The following is a 20,596-nucleotide window of genomic DNA, read 5'->3' as shown; positions in this document are numbered from 1 at the left end:
GGAATGAGTCCAGTATATGTAACTGTAGCTTTCTCTGCTGAGAATCACTGTAAATTCTTTTCAAGTATAGTTCTTATTGTAGCAATGACTCGTCAACAAGGAATCACCGCGATAAGACTAACGTCTTACATCAGACCAGTTAATCCACAAACCAGCCTTTAGCCAAAGCTCTAAGGAAAAGTTTCCCTAAGAAAAGGAATGACAAATTTTATGTCATTGGCTGAAAGTGTTCAAAGAATTTAGAGAATGTTCCAGAAACCAACAACAAAAATGTAAGATCTTTTCTTAACTGGTCTTGGAATCAAACTTTGAAAATGGGGACATGATTATGAGACGAAATACAGAAGTCACCTTAAGATTTCAAATGTGTAGTATGGCTCCCCTATCTACTTCTCCCATCCCTCAAAAAAGCCTGGAATATCTACTAGGCATTGGCGCTATCGACTCAGATGCACAAGAATCTGTACGACGACTCAATCGATGTTCATAAACCCTATTCTAAAATGTGCTAAACATTTTTTAATGGAAGACACACGAATATGACCTTCTATATATCTATGACTTATTTTCCTTTTTGTCTTACCGGAGTCAATGTAATCACATTATTACTCACTTTAACAGTCAAACAATTCAAAAACCAAAAGTAGTAAAAGAAATTAGCCTATAGGATGATTTGGAGCTAGCAGGGATTTGACTGAATTATCTGAAACACCCGAGGCATTTCCTTTCTGGACAAAGAGGAAGAACAACATAAGCAATAAGAGCAAAGCTTTAGTTGTCAGAGTCCTTGGCTCAGATTCCAGTTCTGATACTTGTGAGATTTGTTGTCTCGGTTTATCGATAAAATGGAGATGACACTCCATAAACAACCTGTGAGGTAAAAATCAAATCAGTATTTTCCGCACTTGGCTGGTTACAGAATCACCTAGGAAACTTATGAGAAACCTAATATCCCAGGCCCCATTCCATACTTTCAGGGGAGTGGTACGGTGCAGGAATTTGTATTTTTTAACTAATTCTAAAGACGATCCCCATATACCACTCACCATGATCTGGAAATACCATGCTTTGGAAATCATGGGGAAAAATGATTACTGTATATATTTTGAATATTCTTACCTAATTTATATACTTCTATTATACATATATATAACTTACAAGCACTGTGTACACTGTAAATGTTCAATAAATGCTTGATATGATTATCAACAATTATTTTGAAATAGATGAAACTGAATATTTTGTAACTAGACGGCCCATAAGTAGCCTTGCAGAACTAGTTTGCGTAACCACTCACCAAAAATGAGACTGAGAGCACGGCACTAGACTTTCTGAGACACAGTGAGAGCCGACAGAAAGGAAGAACGTGGAAACACTGATGACAGTGGTCCTCTCCCACAACAGTTTACGACAGAAGGAAACCATAAAGGTCAGGCAAGTCTTGTATTTCTAATAACAAAGCTTGACCATTCCAGGTCATTCTATCAAAAAATCTTTAAGTTCATTCCTTATTTCTCAGTAACTGATACAATTTATCTGAATTCACCACAGAAGAAAGCAAGCAGAAAAGAAATGAGTACAATAACATTAACCATGGCAACAAATATTTAAAACCCACAGAGATGGGTACTATGAAAGATCCCTGGTTCTTAAGTTACTTATGAATAATAATTGCATCTTTCCTTTTTAAAAGGCTAAACCTTTGAATTAATTAGCATCTCTAAGTAAAGTAGACTCATATACAAGAAAACCAGCCCTTAAAAAAAAAAAGTCCAACCATACTTTTGTATCAATATTATGTACAAATCAATGTTATCTGTAAGATTACATTATTATTCTTAGACTTCTATTAAGAAACAACAAATTTGTTTTTAAACATGGTTTCCAGTTTGTTTCTATCATACCACAAATATAGGGTACATTCTGACACCACTGTAGAACTCAATACTCTCTCTTCTACATGTAGATAATAAACAAAAATAGTTACCACCCAGAGAAGGTAAACTGCATCCTATGGCCATTTGGAATAAACTACACATATTTGTTGGGAACTAAAATTTTTTATTTTAAAATATTTTTTAGAGATGATTTTAAATATACCTACAACTTAGTTACAAATATTTAAAAAGTTAAAGTATTTCAGCTGTACAAAACAGTGTGCTTAACTAATTAAGTATTTTCACCTTTGGGTTTATTTCTACATATACGGTACTCATCTTACAAAGATTATGAGGCTCAATGACCTAATGGCAACAGATTGCTGCAAGTACTGAGGAAGAAATATGTTATGTAAATAAAGCTTAAAGGGAAGAAGTTTTCTAGTCATTACATTATAGGACTTTACCATTTTCTTCTATCAAGTTTTAACCATTCTTACTTGTATTATAGAAACAAAGTTAAATACCCAAGAGATCCAGAAGGCCGAGGTATAATCAGATCTTAAGAGTTAAAAGAAACACAGTAAAAACTAGAGTTTAAAGATGTCTCAAGCAAGTATAACCAAAAGTTATCACCTTTTCTCAGCCTGCAGAATAGCAACTACTTATATTAAAAGTCTTGTAAAGCACTGACCAGTGCCAACTGTCTACATGATAGAGAATGAGGAAAATTTCATGAGTTTAATCTGACTACCCACGACACGTATATTATCAGAAATATTTGGGGACGGGGGAGTGAGAATCAAGGTCATTAAAAAAGTTGTTAGTCTTCAGTACACAACTGAGAAGCTGCAAACAAAAACTACCAACAACACATGATGAGAAACATCATGCTTCTGCTCCTTTCCCCCAAAACAACATTTTTATGGCTATATCTCCCTATGAAACCTTTCTTTTCCACACTTCCTTGGTTACCTTTCTGGCTCCCTTACCCTGGTTAAAAGGATAGTTTGGTAAGTAGTCTTGAAAAAGACACAACATTTTAGGAATGGAGGAGAGAAGGGAAGGGGAAGGAAGGGTTATGATATCATTTCTCCATCATGAATTAGTTCTCAGGAAACAAAGTAGGATGGATCCCACATTGTAAAGTACCTACAACTATAGTAAACTCTCCCAAGAACAGGAAGGAGGACATCCTTCAATTTACTCTACCTCAACCCTTACGTGATAAAAGTTTAAGGCATAACAAATGAACAAGTTTGCAAAATTAGCTATAGTTCCCATGACAATAAACGTTCAAAAATTAACTCCAGAGGAAAATTATTTGTAACAACCTGGTGGGTTTCACCACAGTAATATGCCTTTAAAATATACAATTTGAAACAGCACAAAGTACAGAACAATAACTTACTTGAGTTGGAACAAGTACAGGAGGGTAGGCCATTTTATGATGCCTATATACCCAAAATGCACAAATGACAATCCCGGCAATTAACATAAGTGGCACCAAGGAATAGAGCAAAATGTTGTAATAGGGTGGCTTAGGTGTAACTGGATTCGAAGTAGCTGTGGAAAGGGGAGAAAAAAACAATTCAGATTTAGTCTACAAAATTCTACAATAAATATTTATTATAGGGTCAAATTTTAGGAGAAAAGGAAAAATAGAAGTAGGAATAAATTATTCCATCGACACAAATATGCTTTGCTTTCAATCTACTAAAGAGATGTCCATATTTTCCATGTAAACTTACGCTGTGTGACTTCCATCTCCGGAAAATAAGAAAACCTTTCGTTACACATATTGCCCTCACAGCAACAAAAATATACTTCAGGGCTGTCTTTTTTTTCTATACAATCAGTCCTATAAACAAACAAAGGAGGAATAATTAAAATCAATATTATTATACTGAATCTACAATAGGTGTTTTCTGAAGTTCTTCTCAGAGATAAAATGTGTCATTTATAGTCAACTTCAAGAGTTTTATCAATATCCAATGATCAATTCTTAAAATCCAAAACTGTTCCTGGAATTCTGTTACTAAATCTCATCAGAAGAAAATCAGCAGCTGATTTTATAACAATCACATTGGCTCCTTGAGACTGTTGCTTTATTTTGATTTTTAATGATCAAGCTAAGACAACTAACTATCTTTTTTTTCTTTTTTTAATTATTAGAAAGCTTGAAGGGGAACATGAGCCAGTGAAGAAATTTCGTCTAGGAGTGCTTTTTCTCACAGGAAATATAGCTTTCCCTTTTCAGGAATGCAGAAACTGAACACTATATATAAAGCTATACGTGTGGCCATATAAATACATATATACAAACACATACATAAGTACACAAACACAAAATGATGCAAGTGCCTATCTCATAGCAGAACATATCTCTATCAGAGACCCAAACTAGGCTTGGGAATTAAGTGTCATTTTTTTGTGGCAGATTTAAATTCCCTGAACACAATGAACAGGGTTAAGATAAGCAACAAGTAAAGAACACTATGTAACAGCAGACATATAGAACCTAATAATTCAAAAACTGATTCCAGTTAGGTTGATTGGGGAGGGGGCAAGGCGGAGATGCAGCCCTCTATATAGGAGCAAAGTTGCTGTAAGATAGAGATTTACCTCCTAGAACAATTCCTAAAATCAGCCACTAAGAACCAGATACACAGCCCTCTCATTTGCAGGGCATATACTCCAAGACCCCCAATGGATGCCTAAAACTAAGGATAGTACCAAACCCTTTATAGACTATGTGTTTAAACTATGTTTTTTTTACATATACACCTATGATGAAGTTTAATTTATAAATTAGGCAGAGTAAGAGATTAACACGAATAACTAATAATACAATAGAACAATTATAACAAATATTGTAATGAAAGTTATGTGAATATGGTCTCCCTCTCGCAAAACTGATCTGATAACCCAGACAGCTACTAAGTGACTAACGGAGCGCATACATTGTGCATGTACATGCTGGACAAAGGGATAAGTCACGTCCCAGGCCGGGTGGGACAGGGTGGAGCAGGTGGCACGAGATTTTCCTCACGACACTCAGAAGAGCACACAATTTAAAACTTACAAATTGTTTATTTCTGGAATTTCCTAGTCAATATTTCTGGACTGAAAAATGACACTCTTAATTCCTATGGGTAACTAAATCCACGGAAAGCAAAACTGCGGAGAAGGGAGGACTACTGTACCTATTTTTTTTTAATCAAACATTTAAATATTGCTGATAAACAACAGGTAGATTTAAAGACAAAGCTTAAAAATAACCTGTGAACTTTTGTGATGGTTATTAGAGTAATAAGGTTGAATTTAACTTTAAAATGAAAAGCTCAAGATATTTCAGAGAGAATGTAGTTTTAACAAGTCATACCTTAAAATGAAATCTATACAATTATGTATTTAGTATAAAATATAAAGGAAAGATAAAGTTTTAACAATTTATAAAGAAAAATGTATATGTAAACTTAAAATTTAATCTTTAGAAACATGCCTCAAATTAACATGATTAAATACCTACCCTAATTAGAAAATTATTTTTCGCCATTTCATTCTTCTTATTATTCTTTCTCCACACTTTAACATACCTTGAATCTTTTCCTCTCACCTACTTCTCTTATTATTCTTATTATTTGCTTTTTTAATCAAATTCACAGCATAAAAACGAAGTATCATATGCTTTTAAATTAGCATTTACCATATTTCCCCGAAAATAAGACCAGGTCTTATATTAATTTTTGCTCCAAAAGACACGTTGGGGCATATTTTCAGGGGATATCTTATTTTTTCATGTACAATAATCTACATTTATTCAAATACAGTCAGTCCTGTCATCTTCTGGAACATCGTCATAACGTACTACATGCGTCCGTCTGGCTGACGATCTTAATTGGGGCTTATTTTCGAGGAAACACGGTAATCTCTAGAAACAAAGCTGGTGTAGTATCACTGTAAGAGCAAGCACTGGCACTGAATAACCCACTTTCCATTATCTAGCAAAGTTTAACATTCAGCAATACTGGTTTTGTCAGAAGCATAGCAGCTTTTTACTACACAAGGAACAGGGATCCCTGATTTCAACTAATTAGGGAAAGATAGTTGGGGATAAAGATGATACCCAAACCTCATTTTTTTAAACTTGAGATATAACATTATATATTTATATATATACATATATATATATAACTTTATATACATATAACATTGACATATAACATTATATTTTCAGATATACAACATAATGATTTGATATTTGTGTATGTTCTGAATGAAAACAAGTCAATATCCATCACCATACACTATAGTTACAAATTTTTTTCCTTGTGATGAGAACTTTTAAGATCTACTCCTCTTAACAACTTTCAAATACACAATACAATATTATTAACTACAGTAACGATGCTGTACATTATGTCCCCAGGACTCATTTGTTTTATGACTGGAAGTTTGCACCTTTTGAATCCCTACACCCATTTCACCCACCCTTTACCCCCTGCCCTTGGCAACCACTAATGATTGGTTCTCTGTATCTATGAGGTTTTTTGTTGTTGTTGGGTTTTGTTTTTTTAAAGATTCCGCATACAAGTGAAATCATAGGGTTTTGTCTGACTTACTTTACTTAGCATAATGCCATTAAGGTCCATCCACGTGGTCACAAATGGCAAGGTTTCCTTTTTTATGGCTGAATAACATTCGTGTGTGTGTGTACAGTGTATGTGTGTGTACACTGTGTACAAACACACACACACTGTACACACGCACACACACACATTCTTTATTCATCCATCATCGGACACTTAGGTTGCTTCTACATCTTGGCTTTTGTACATAATGCTGCAATGAACATGGGGGTGCAGATATCTTTTTGAATTAGTATTTTCATTTTCTTCAAATATACACCTAGAAGTAGAATAGCTGGATCATGTGGTAGTTCTTTTTAATATTTTGAGGGACCTCCATGTTGTTTTCCTAGTGGTCCTACTTGCCTTTCATAAGAGCAAATATTACTTGATGATCACCTCTGTTAATAGAGAGGCTAATAATAATACACAGTTAAAATGTATAATTATAGAGAAATAATCCCTGAAAAATTCAAATTTAGAAGGATACCCTAAATACTAAATACATACCTAAATGACTTTTAGTTTCTCATGAAAAAATGGAGCTAATTCAATCTTATTCAATGCATTTTATTATTAACCACAAGTGACCAATCAACCACAAATTCATGGTAATCAATTGAACCTCCTAAAAGAGAATCAGGAATATCTAGTGTTCCATGAGTGTATCAGTTCTTTGGCTCCTAGAGGTCTGGTTATCTAGGACTTGGCAGCTCTGCCAGCCATCAGCACCCACCACAGTGAAAATTCCGTGGCCCAGGAAGTCTAAGCAGCCAGCCCAGTATCTACGGGACTCCTTATAGAAAGATTACAAACAATCAGTAACATGCCCACTGTGTTTTATTTCCAGCACAGAATAAAACAATTTAAGCAAGATCTTTTAAATAAAATGTAGCTTTCTATGAAGACTGTGCTAGTTGTGATGTAATTTTGAACGTCAAGTTAAAATGTCTCCTGGGGTAAAGAACAAAGGCCTATTTTGCAAGAAAAAAATGTACTAAGATCAATTTCTTCCAGATACATAAAGCAGAAACCTGAAAGGAAATTAAATACTATGATTAAGGTTTATTCTCCTTGAGGATAGATTTTCAACAGATATACTCTCTTTTAAAGCAATTTTAAAAATCCCTTTTCCTTTAAATTGGCTTTAAAAAAAAACGTTTATAATCCTCATAATATAGGGAAAGAAATGTTTCTTATATACTTGGTCAGTTATTCAAAGTACATCAAAGATAAAACAAACACGCCATAGTTATGTTATTATTTTAAAATATATATCTTGTCATTATAATGAGCTTCATAATTTTGTCTTAAAATAAAGACAAGTGAAAACCCACATAACATTATTTTTCAGATATACAACATAATGATTTGATATTTGTGTATATTGGGAAATGATCATCACAATAGGTTTAACTAACATCCATTATCACACAGTTACATTTTTTCCCCCTTGTTGTAAGAACTTGTAAGATCTACTCTCTTAGCGACTTAAAAGAGGGGGAGGGAATGAAAGTTATTCAACATCATCATAAAAAAAGAAACGCTTCCTTACCTGTCATAGCAGTTGATATCATCCAGCCAACAACCTTGCTTCACTATTTCAATGGAACCAGAAATATTCTTCCAGGTAGCAAAACAATGTCGCCGTTTATCTTTGTCACCATAACAGGGTTCAACACCAGTTCGATTGGTTTTATCTCTTTCCCAATTAGCATTATAGAAAATACACTCCTGAGTTTCTGATCTACCAAGTATAGCACCTATAAGATAATAAAACAACAACTTAATATAACTGTATTAGCTCTTAAAATAAGAGATTGTCTCCCAGTATACCAACTTCAGATCTTCCTAAAATGTCAATAATTTACTGTCTTCTTATTGCTATAACAACAGGCTCAGGTTTCCAGATCAATTGCTGTCCTTTAAGTATAATAAGCATGCTAATACAAAGAGACCACATATATCACAAGATTTCTCTGGAAAAGGCCAGTTTCGTTTTACTTAAAAATGTCCTTGATGAAAAGCAGAAAAATTATTAATTTTATTAAATCTTAACCTTTGGGTAGATGTTAATATTCTGTGTGACAAAATAGGATGGAATCAAAAGCACTTCTGTACACTGAAATACAATGGTTGCCTCAAGAAAAAGCCCTTGGGTGATTGAGTTGACAGAAATCAAGCACAGTTCCTCAGTCTTGGGTATCTGGCAGACACATTCTCAAAAATGAACCAAGTAAACCTGTTACTTCAAGAAAAACAACTGACAGCATGCATCGCCAATGGTAAAATTTGAGTTTTTGAGCACAATTAAGAATTTTGGAAAATTTGTATCTATTGCCATTAGCCTGACACCTTCCCAAACACTTAAAGAATTTTCTGAGATTAGTGATAATACTGAAAAATGTTACTTTTAAATACTGAATTATGAAATGTGCTAATATTTGGAAGGTCTGTATAATTCAGAAAACCAGTATTTTTCAAATGAATTATGTGTGATGTTACAAAAACATTCATGGGTAAAAAAAATCCATTCAATGTTCAAGATAGCCCAATATATTTTAATTTTACAGGGGACATAAAGTTCATTAATGGTTTCAGATTCCGCACTGTAAATAACCTTTAAGAAAGGTTATTAAACTATCTCTTTTCTTATATGGAAAAGCAGGAGAATGGAAATACCTAAAATAATTCTGAAAAAGATGTACAGAAGAGAATTCCCATTACTTTGTTTTAAAGACTTATTATAAAGCTTGTGGTCTTAGTGAGAAGACAGACAAATGCACCAATGAAACTAAACAGAGAATCCAGAAATAGACACACACATATATATGGTCAATTGATACCCAGCAAAGTTGTCAATGCATTTCAACAGAGAAAACATAGTCTTTTCAACAACTGATGTTGGAACAATTAGATATCTATGTGGGAAAAAACAACAAAACTTCAACTCTTATTTGCTATCAAATACAAAAATTAACTTGTAAACATATCATAAACCTAAATAAAACCTAAAACTAGAAAACTTCTACAAAAAAAGGAAAATCTTTATGACCATAAGTTATGAAAGATTTCTTAGAACATAAAACATATGAGCATAAAAGAGTTGATAAGTTGAACTCCATTCAAATAAAAACTCTCTTTGAAAGTTAAGGGAAAAAGTAACGGACTAAGAGAAAATACTTGCAAATTGTTTACTAAAAAAGAACTGATATACAGAATATGGAAAGGCCTCTCACAACTCAATAATAAGAAAACACACTTCCTGATTTTTTTAAAAAATGGGTACAAGATTCAAACAGACGCTTTGCCAAAGAGATCTGAATGGAAAACACTACATGAAAAGATACTCCATATCATTCATCATTAGGGAAATGCAAACTAAAACTAAACCAAGTATGATTAGAATAACTAAAATGAAAACGAATAACTCAAGAGTTAGTAAAGTTGTAGAGCAACTGGGTCTTTCACACATCAGTGGTGGAAATGTGAAATGGTCTAGACACTGGAAAACAGTTTGACAGCTTCTTACAGTTAAACATACACCTATTATATACTACCTAGCAATCACATGCCTAAGTATTTACCTAAGAAATGAAATTATTATGTCCATGCAAAAACCTGTATGTGAATGTTTATAGTGGCTTTATTCAGTAAATCACCAAAAACTAGAAACAACCCATATCCAGCTCTGGTAAATGAATACACATCCATACAATAAAAAGAAATGAACTAGTAGTAATAGCTGCAACAACATGGATGAACCGAAAACACATTATGTTAAATGAAAGAAGACAGACTGAAAGGTTACATATCATATGATTCCATTTACATGACACTTTGAAAAAGGCAAAACAGTAGGAGGACAAAAATCAGATCAAATGTTGCCAAAAGCCGGAAGTAAAGGGAGAGGGCTGATTATTATAAAAGGGCATGAGGAAACTTTTGGCGGTGATGGCAATATTCTACACTTTGGTTGTGGTGGTGATTATGACTATATGGGTTAATCAAAACTCATAGAATTGTATATCTAGAAAGTACGTTTCATTCCATGTAAACTGTATTTCAATAAACCTGACTTTAAAAAAAAAAAAAAAAAAGCAAAGAAACCACCACAGGTTAGGTTTTGGTATAGTATCAAAGAAAAAAAATCAACAATTATCTATAAAAGATATTAAAATACTCCTCGTTTTTCTAACTATGTATCTATGTATCTATAACTATATATCTAACTATGTATCTACTTCCTTCATATCAAAACATTTCACAACAAACCGGAATGGAGAAACAGATATAAGAATTCAGCTGTCTTCTACTAAAACAATCATTAAAGAGATTTACAAAAATTTCACTATTTTTTTTGTTTTGTTTTGGAAAATATTTTTCATAAAAATCTGTTTTGTTAATATATAATAGATTTATTATTGCCACTTTTAAATAATTATTTTAAAATTATCCGTCTTAATTTCTAATATAATAAATATTCATAGATAGAAACTACATTAAAGAAGCTCTTTGGAGTTCTAAATTTTTTCAAGTCTGTAGTTCTAAGACCAACAAGTTTGAGAACTGCTGCCCGAGCAGTACTAGCAGAGGTGTAACTATAAGCTGCTAGAATCTGCGGCAGTAAATAGTGCTGGGACTTCCTCCCAACTGTTAGAAACGATACCTGAGCTGGCAGGTTGTAAACTACAGCTCACTGTGTTCGATACAAGAAGAAATGCTACTATTCTTCATCTGTATACAAACAGAAGCTATTTTCTAAAATATTTCTTTTCAAAAGGCTTGTTAAAATATTAGCAAAATAAGTTTTCTCCTTTACAAAATAACCCAAAAGCCATCATTCACTGCCCACATTGTCTTAAAATGGGACGGACAAACTTTTTCTGTAAAGGGCTAGACAGTAAATATTTTAGGCTTTGAGGCCATATGGTCTCTGTGACAACTATACAATTTTGCCACTGTAGCACAAAAGCATCCATAAAATAGTAAATGAATGAGCATGGTTATGTTACAATAACATTTTATTTATGGACACTGAAAACTAAATTTCATGTAATTTTTACATGTCACAAAGTATTATTCTTTTCTCAATTGTTTTTAACCATTTAAAAATGTAAAAATCATTCTCAGTTCACAGGCTGGATATGGCCCAGAGGCCGTGTGGTCAGCTACCTCTAAAAAAAATGTCCTAATCCCAGCAGTCTAGTTAACCTACCTTTTGTTTTGTTTTGTTGGGGTGTGGAGGGGTCCTCTGTGAATTATCAATTGTGTAATTCCTGTTAAAAACCACTATTAGTTATTTTTACTTTCCAAAAGAAGGCTCCATCAAGGCATAGGAATACCACTTAAACTACAGAATACTGATCAAAAAAACTGTTGCCGAGGACAGAAATTCCAAGTAAGTTTCAGCTTTGGTGTCAATGCCAATCAGTTAATCGTGGCTTCCGGGAGCAGAGTATTGAGAAAGATTTTGAGGTCAAGGGTCGTGAAATTAATATGGAAGTGGGGAACCAACACCAGTGTTCTATTTGCCACCTCTGATCTAGAGAAAAGACAAACAAATGACCATTTTCCTTTCCTTACTTAAAAAGAACACTTTTTAATTTTTAAAAGGTCAGTAAGATCAGGATGATTTTTGTAGATTTAGATTATCATTTGATATTTTCCACAGAGAGAAAAAAGACTGCTTACAGAGAAAATTGCGACAAGCCTCACCTCCCCCTCGCCTCAATTTGATTCTGTAAATCAGTCTCCATCACATATCGCTAACTGAATACAAAATCCAGTAACATGATAATTATGAAAATAAATCAAATTACATGTATTTGTATGTTATTAAGCTCACATTCTGATTTTAAAGGTATAATTCTAAAAAGGATGGCAGAAATTACCTATATCTACTGATTTTTAATAGCATTTCCCAATTTAAAATTTTATGAAACTTTAAATTCCTACCTATAGGTTCATTCTATCAAAGTAATTCCAAATAATTAATACTATTTTCAGAACAAATAAATAGGCATAAAAGGCTCGTGTGCAGAGTTTCATACAATGGTTGTTAACCAGTGACGTGCGTCAGAATCCCCTATATGTTTGAATGCCATCTTGGAGGCCCTGAAACCAAATACCTGAAAAGTACAAAGGTGGGGAGGGGTATATAGAGCGTGCCGAAAAAACATATATACATTTTAAGAAAGGAAAAAACTGTATTAAAATTGTAATACTCAATATATACCAATAACGAAAGACAAATACAAGTAACATGTATACATTTTTTTGGTACCCCCAGTGTGTGTGTGTGTGTGTGTGTGTGCGCGCGCGCGCGCACGTCCATCTTTTTGGCAAAGACTGACTGGTATCGTTATGCTGCTTAGTTAGGTAACACTGGCTTAGTAGACTGTAACCTGAACTTGGAATTTAGGATACAAATTGTGACCCTGAACAAGTTACCAAACCTTTAACTACCTTGTTTCTACATCTGATTCAATTTCCATAATAAATCCATAATTAATATTAGGGATAATCCCACAGTTTCATAATCCACATTCAGATTAGTTATAATAAATCAAAAAGTCTAGTCACAGAATTCAGTGTCAGACTTAATTTAGGTAACTGTTCTACTTCCACAGTACTGCCAATGCATTAATGACTAGTACTGACCATTTTTTCTTTGAAAAAGCAAAAGAAAAGCAATATAAAGGACCTGAAATTTGATGAACCATTTGGCCACAAAACAGACCTGCAAAAATCATACTGAAATTTCAAATACACCTCCCATGAGGAAAAAGTAAATATTACCTAACACAAGTGCATCTGAGGGTTTTATTTTTTAAAAGCGTGAAGTTTTAAAATAACACACCAACACTAATTTTACACAACCTCTTCCAGAAACTGAAGAGAGAGTACTTCACAACTAATTTTATGAAGCCAGTATTACCATGATACCAAAAACAGACAAAGACAGTACCCACAAAAAGACTAATAGAGATGAATACCTCTCCTTAACTTAGATGTAAAAATCTTCAACAAAATTTTAGCAAACAGAATCCAACAACATATTTTTTTAAAGTAATATACTACAACCAAGTGGGATACCAGGTATGCAAGGTTGGTACAATATTCAAAAATCAATAAATGCAATCTACTAAATCAACAGGCTAAATTAAAAAAAAATCATTATGGCCCATCTGTACACCCGGAATAGAGGGGAAATTCTTCAAACTCACAAAGAGTTCCTTCAAAAAAATCTACAGCTAACATATACTTAAATGGTGAAAGACTGAATGCTTTCTTGTTAAGATCAGAAATAAGGCAACGACATCTACTCCCACCACTGTTACATAACATAGTACTGAAAGTTCTTGCTATTGCAGTGAGGCAAGAAAAATAAATTCAGGGCATAACAATTGGAAAAGAAGATATAAAACTGTTTCTATTTGCAGATGGCATGACTGTCTATCTAGAAAATGCCAAGGAATCTTCAAACAAAAAATGCTAGAACTAGTAAGTGAGCTCAGTTAAGGTAACAGGATAAAAGATCAACAAACAAAAATCAAATGCATTTCTATATACTGACAATGAACACAAGTGGAACTGAAATTAAAAATTCAATACTAGTTAAAATTGCTCCTAAGAAAATAAAATTCTTAGATGTAATCTAACAAAACATGTATAGGATCTGTATGATGAAGATTATAAAATACCGATGAAAGAAATCAAATAAGACCTAAATACTTTGAGAGACATTGTGTTCATAGATCGGAAGACTCAACATAATAAAGATGTCAATTCTCTCTAATGATGTATATTGTAGGTCTACAGCAATTTCTTTGTAGACAGAAATCAGCTTATTCTAAAATTTTTTGAAAAAGAATAAAGTGGGAGAAATCACTCTTCCTGATGTTAAGGCTTACCATATAGCTGTACTGAGCATGGCGTGTGGTACTGGCAGAGGGACAGACAGACACAAGATCAATGGAACAGAGAACCCAGAAACAGAGCCACACAAATATGCCAAATTCATTTTTGACAAGTGAGCAAAAGCTATTCAATGGAGGAAAGATCACCTTTTCAATAAATGGTGCTGGAGCAATGGGACATGGTTCAAGAAGTATTTTGTGAATACCCTCCCCTTTGCTGTCTATCATCTAGTAGGTCCTGAAAACCCAGCACTTGCAAAAATCCTCCCAGGTTAAATCTCACATATGTGACAATTTTCAAGTTTTCTCAAGGTAGATGTAACAAAATCCCAGATGTCCTTTAATCATGACTTCTTTCCCCAAAATGGACACTACTTGCAATGCGAACTTAAAATGTTTTATATTTATTTATTGTTTTCAATATCAGTTGTGTACACGTCTTTACATATCAGAATGCCACTGAGTCTAAGACTATCCATTTACTTGCCTTTCAAACACAAATAGTACTTAATGAAAAAATGTAAAACTGAATTAAGAACTTACCTCTATTGCCACCAATCCCCCACCCCACTCCTGTGAACAGGTAGATAAAACTAAAGTATCTTCCACAATTATGACTTGTATTAATTTCTTTTCTATGTAATAGCACAATGTTTTTCACAGCCCTGTGACCAGCCTTACCCTACCATTATTTTCCTTTGTGTGCAGCCAACATTAAACAGAAAGAATTGTTTTTGACAACTTACAAATCTGAGCCTCACTTCTGAGTAAGTTTCCTAATGCCTTCTGAAACTATGAAGAAGTCGTTGAGAATATAGTATAAACAGGCATGCAACTGAATGCCTTCCCTAAACTTGTGCCTCCCAGGGGCAACTTACATCCTCTGGGAAGGATTAATGACTCTCAAAAATAATAAATCCAACTTGAAAAGGAATTCTAGTTTCCCTTTCGCGTCATTGCTTCCTGCCCCTCTAGGGGTAGAACACATGTCCAAAGAGAATCAGCTATGGAAGGCAGATCAAACTGAGTCATAGTTTTAATCCGAAACATTCATAGTACAAATAAAAAATACAACAGGATCAAGAACATTATACAAAAGAACGATTGCAGGTAAATCAAGTAATTGGGAAATTCTGGTATAGTACAGTCCTTCATGGCACCAAGAAACCCTAAAATAAGTAAATATATTCAGCATTTTATCAGCTCAACAGGTATTATTATTTAAGTCTCTCACTATGCTAGGTAGTCAACTATCCTGAAACTTACAAGCTAGCATAAATGAATGACTAGTATACAACCCTCAATATGAAGGAAGGATTCCCCAATTTTCCCCCAATGAGAAGATTTAAAATTTTTTTTACCAACTTGAAACATACAAACCTGTGTGTGTATGAAACAGACCAGTGTATACTTGTTTTAATTCATTAATTTAGTTTTACAAATATTTCAAAATCATAAAGCACAAATATTTTCCAAAACAATTTTGTTCAAACTTCACATATATCTTTAATAAATGTCATCTCGTTATTTTCTTTTTGAGTCATCTAAAAGTATCAAAATGTAAATAATCTTCACTTCCATTTAAGTTGTCTGAAAAGCATTATTTTTGAAGTCATATAGAATATTGTCACTAGAAATGTCTTTCAAAGCCACAAATATCCATTCACATAATACTAAGACAGTGATTTTTTTCAGTGTTGTATAGGTATATAAAAGCTACTTACAGTACTGATTTTAAAAGTGAGCTTTTAAAGGTTTCTTTTACAACCTTTATAGTTTACAACAAATTATGATAGTAAACCACCACTACCCCCAAGAATAATTTCTTATTTGTTTAAACTCTTTATCCCCTTCTACCTATTCCCTCAGGAAACCTCCATAAATATTCAAAAGTAGCACTTACTGGCATCATTTCAAGTTTGCCAGTATTCTCCACACTATTCAAAATAAATTATTGAGAGAGAGCCTCAAAATATGAAAAACTTTGTAAGAATTCAAATATAAAACGATTCTTTTTGAGGAATAACCTTTTAAAGAAAACTGCTTCATAATAAACATATACATATGAAAAAAATGATTATATGCTTGTAATGTAAATTAAAATGCCAAGATAAGGGCTATAGATAAATGCTTTAGGAATCTGGAGAAAACCTAGAACCTCCCTTGGCCTCTGAGCTTCTAGAACAAGCTGTTGTCATCTGTATCACTAGTGCCTGGAACAGTACAGGAACTCAACAAATGTCCCCTAAATCAGGAGGAAGGGAGGGGGAATAAGGAGAGGGACAGGAAGGGGAGCCTCAGGAGAGGAGGGGGAAGAGAAAGAGAAGAAGAAGGAGGAGGAGAAGGAGGAGGAGAAGACGGCTTTATGCAGGAAATGGGACTAAAGCAGGGCTATTAAGGAGAGAGAAATAAGGCAAACATGGGCAGAAAGCTCATGACCAAATAAACAGGGTTGTGAATAATCAGCGTTTGATGAGACTGCTCTCACTAGACATCAACTTTCCATATTCTTTAGTATTGGATATAATCATGGCAGGTTTGCAAGACATGGAAAATTAAAAGAAAAAACAGAAGAGGTATTTCTTTAACATTAATTTGAAAACAATAAGTAAACTGTGTTGGAATGTGAAAAACCTCAGTAAGCCATATTAACCACCCAATAAAAACCAAATGTCTATAATATCCATGCTGACCAGATGGTCACAGGTTATCAAAGGGAGTGGCAAGTTAGAATACAGAGATCAGCCCCTCATTTGGTCTCTGTGGGTATAAGAAAGTAAAAGATACAAGTGATTTGATTTATAAAAGTGATTTGGGTTAGGTGGTAGGATGTTTATCACATATCAGCTGTAAAACAAAACTTGCTTCCATTAGTATTTACCACGTTTCTTTGTTGCTAACTCTCTTCCTGATATTTTAGTCTTACTGTCATGAAAGATATGTATTGCTGGGGATAAATATCTTCAAAGATAAGACACAACAAAAAAGTGTTTGCCTATAACAACAAAATGTGTGGGATATCTATAAATGCCCAGGTCTCAAGATTAAAACAGTTCTGTGCAGTTCTCGGGCACTCATTCAAACTACAAATTATATCAAAACAGGTGAAAATACATACAAGTATTACCTAGACTGTATGAAACAGATTTCTGATATTAGATTTTCACCTTTCGGGAGGAGGGAAAATCATGGTAACTGCAGCTAAAGGCCAATACCCCTATCAGAATTAATGGGCTATTTTTAAAATTGTACAAAGCCAAAATTAGGCAAAAATTTAGAAGGGTAAGAGATGAAAGGTAAATTCTCAAAATCAGAACAGACTTCCTAAAATATATTAAACATACACACACACACACACACACACACACACACTAGTTTCTACTAAAAACAACCTACAAGTCTCAATTACACTAAGATACTGAGGTTTTTTAGTGCTTTATTTACTTGGGAAGATGCAGGCCTTCTTTTTAGTAAAACATCAAACTCTGATGCAAAAAGAATAAAAAAGGATCACTTCAGCTGCTTTGAAAATAATGTGAAATATTACCACAGTAGGGAGGAACCAGTAGTATCAAGAGTGAGAAACTTAAAAAAGCTCGTCACAAAAGTTTTCATCAAAGTAATATCTGACAGTTTAAAACCAGCAATTGAAGAAAATTAGCAATTATTTATTAGAGTAGTTTTAAGTAGCAATACATTTCTATTAAAGGAAAAGAATGCAAACTGAAAACTCTATGACATTAAATAACTTACACAGAATCACTTAACTAGCTTTAATTTTAAAATTAACTTTTTTCATATTTATAACTAAGATTCCTAGTATTAGAAAAAAAATCTAAAATTCTTGTTTATTACTTTTATGTGTTACATAATTTCTTTCCCACTAAAAAACTCATTTTAATAATTTGTTTCTATGCAACTATAACCCCATCATAGGTCTTCTGGTATCCTTTCTTTTCTGTAGTAACACACATCACAGAAGACAATTCACCTTCCCTATTTGGCTGTCCAGGGCTGTTTTTAAGCATTAGCAAGAAAATTAAAGTCCACAATGTCCCAAAAGACTTCTGATAAACAACATAAGAAACATAAATAAATTTCCAAATAAATTTTTTGCGTGACAATGCAACATTTTAGGCCTTCATTTTTTTTTTTTAAACTAAGCACCTTCCTACCACCAAACAATCACTTCTAAAGAAAAACACACTTTCTGGCATTCTTCCCAGGAATATTTTTTGTCTTGCCTGTTACACTCTGTACTTAGTACCTATTATCAGTGTGACAAAATATTGCAATATTTCGTCCATCTAGTTTAAGTAATATAAACTAAAAACACAAATACAGAATGAAAAAGATAAAGATTATGTTGTGACACGAGACACAGAGTGTGCACGCGTGTGTGTAATAAGGAAAGTAAGTAAAAGTACTTAGAAGTCAACACTTAGCCACTGGTTATTTAAGGACTCCTAATGTTAATTCCTGACAAATTGCTAAGGTAACCACCTAAAATGTATTTCAACATTGTTAACTCATAGATGACTAATTTCCCCCATATAGTTCCAAAATAGGTATGTACCACTTTTATACAAAGATTTGCAAACATAAATTTCTCCATTTCTCAAACTTCTTTCTTAGTAAAAAGCCTCAACATAAAGTTTTAGAGTGCCAAAAAGAACACCCAGTTTGTAAAAGTAGAATTTCCTTTTATAAAAAGAGGCAAGAAGCCCCCTTTAAATAAATTCATTACAATTCGCCTATTTCTTAATTCACTTAATTGTAGATCTAGTTTAATACAAAAAAAGGCCCATTTCTGTATTAGCAAAACTTTTAAAGTACCTTATTTCTTAAACTCTTCCCTAAATACAAAAGATACTCTACACAGGACTTGTTTAATAATGCTGAGTAACCTCCAACTCAATTACTAAACTACTAAATAACAAAAGACATGCATTGTACTGTTTCCTCCAAAAAAATTCTTTAAGTCACCGACATAGACACACTGACATCCAGGCAGAGAAAATACAATATTAAGGAGTCAGAATCATAGAGCTGTCTCATTCTCTTAAGGAATGACTTGACATCTGTTGGGGCAGAAATACACTTCAAATTGGTATATTTGATGAGTAGCCCAGAACAAAGCATTGATTTTATCATCAACTTCACTTTCCTGAATATTTAAAGTAAGAATATATAGAATAATAGGCAAGAGCCAACAAAAGAGCAAATCACAAAACTCTAAATTTCTGATTCACGTGACTAGCACCTGGGACCACATTTAAGATTAGTTTTCTAGAAAAGCCTGGCAAATTTCCAGACTTCAACCTCCCTGTGCCTTTTTAATTATTTACAAGGGGAAAGAGGTAATGATTGTAAGAAAAGACCTGCTTTCTTCTAATTTTAATCAGTTTAAGTAGGCTTCTTATATTATGGGGGAGAGACTTACAATTAAACAAAGGTGGGAAAAATAGGAGCCCAATGCTTTCCCCTTCCCAAAGAGAAAATTCCACTCATCTACCCCGCCTTCCACCCCGGTCAGGGCACTTTAATGTCTATCTTGGTGACATGCTACATGAAATCTTAGAGGACACTATTTCCTTCTCACAGGTCGATCATCTTCTACATTCAACAAATACACGGGTATGGTGCTGTCACACTATGTGCTTAGGCCTTTTGACATTTAGATACTAAGTGAAATAGTGAAAATGAAAGTATTTTCAAAATTTGAGAAACCTTTAACCTCCACCTGGAAAAGAAGAGGAAAACAAGAGGCTTAATTTTCAAAACAAAACACTGAAAGCAGAAAGTAAGAGAGAAACTCACAAATGTTAGATACCGCTGAACTTCAATGAAGGCTTATTCTCATTTCTCCTGGAAGGTAAGTGGGAAGATAGGAACGATAACCAGAAGATCACAGAGACTAGGGGATTTCAATCTTTATTAGTGTACTTATTTAAAGGAAAAACACCGTGTTAACGCCTCTAAAAAAGTATAGACTTTTGTCTAGAAATGAATTTAGAAGATAAAAAGGTGAATAAATATAAAAATGGAGTGAGTATACTGACCTAGCATACACAAGCGCTCAGCAGGCATCAGTGTGGGATACCAAGAGTAACCACACCACAGGACTCCTTATTCACAGACAGTGAATACACTGCAGAAAGGAAAT

General features: G+C 33.6%; 1 protein-coding gene across 5 annotated transcripts in view; it reads right to left on the bottom strand.

Moving 5' to 3' along the window:
- ACVR2A (activin A receptor type 2A) overlaps positions 1-20,596 on the bottom strand; it is an 81,327-nt gene that overhangs the window by 26,658 nt on the left and 34,073 nt on the right. For all 5 annotated transcript variants that reach the window (XR_013993508.1, XM_081051265.1, XM_081051262.1 and 2 more), the window contains 3 exons: positions 8,064-8,271; positions 3,629-3,738; positions 3,289-3,443 (listed from right to left, as the gene is read on the bottom strand). Coding sequence is in view for 4 of the 5 variants with exons in the window: in XM_081051265.1 (XP_080907391.1) it covers positions 3,289-3,443; positions 3,629-3,738; positions 8,064-8,271 (473 nt within the window). In the remaining variant the exon portion in view is untranslated. The remainder of the gene's footprint in view (positions 1-3,288; positions 3,444-3,628; positions 3,739-8,063; positions 8,272-20,596) is intronic.

This window comes from Rhinolophus hipposideros (genome assembly GCF_964194185.1).
Source record: "Rhinolophus hipposideros genome assembly, chromosome: 6".
NCBI lineage: Eukaryota > Metazoa > Chordata > Mammalia > Chiroptera > Rhinolophidae > Rhinolophus > Rhinolophus hipposideros.
This window is presented reverse-complemented; position numbering and strand designations above follow the sequence as displayed.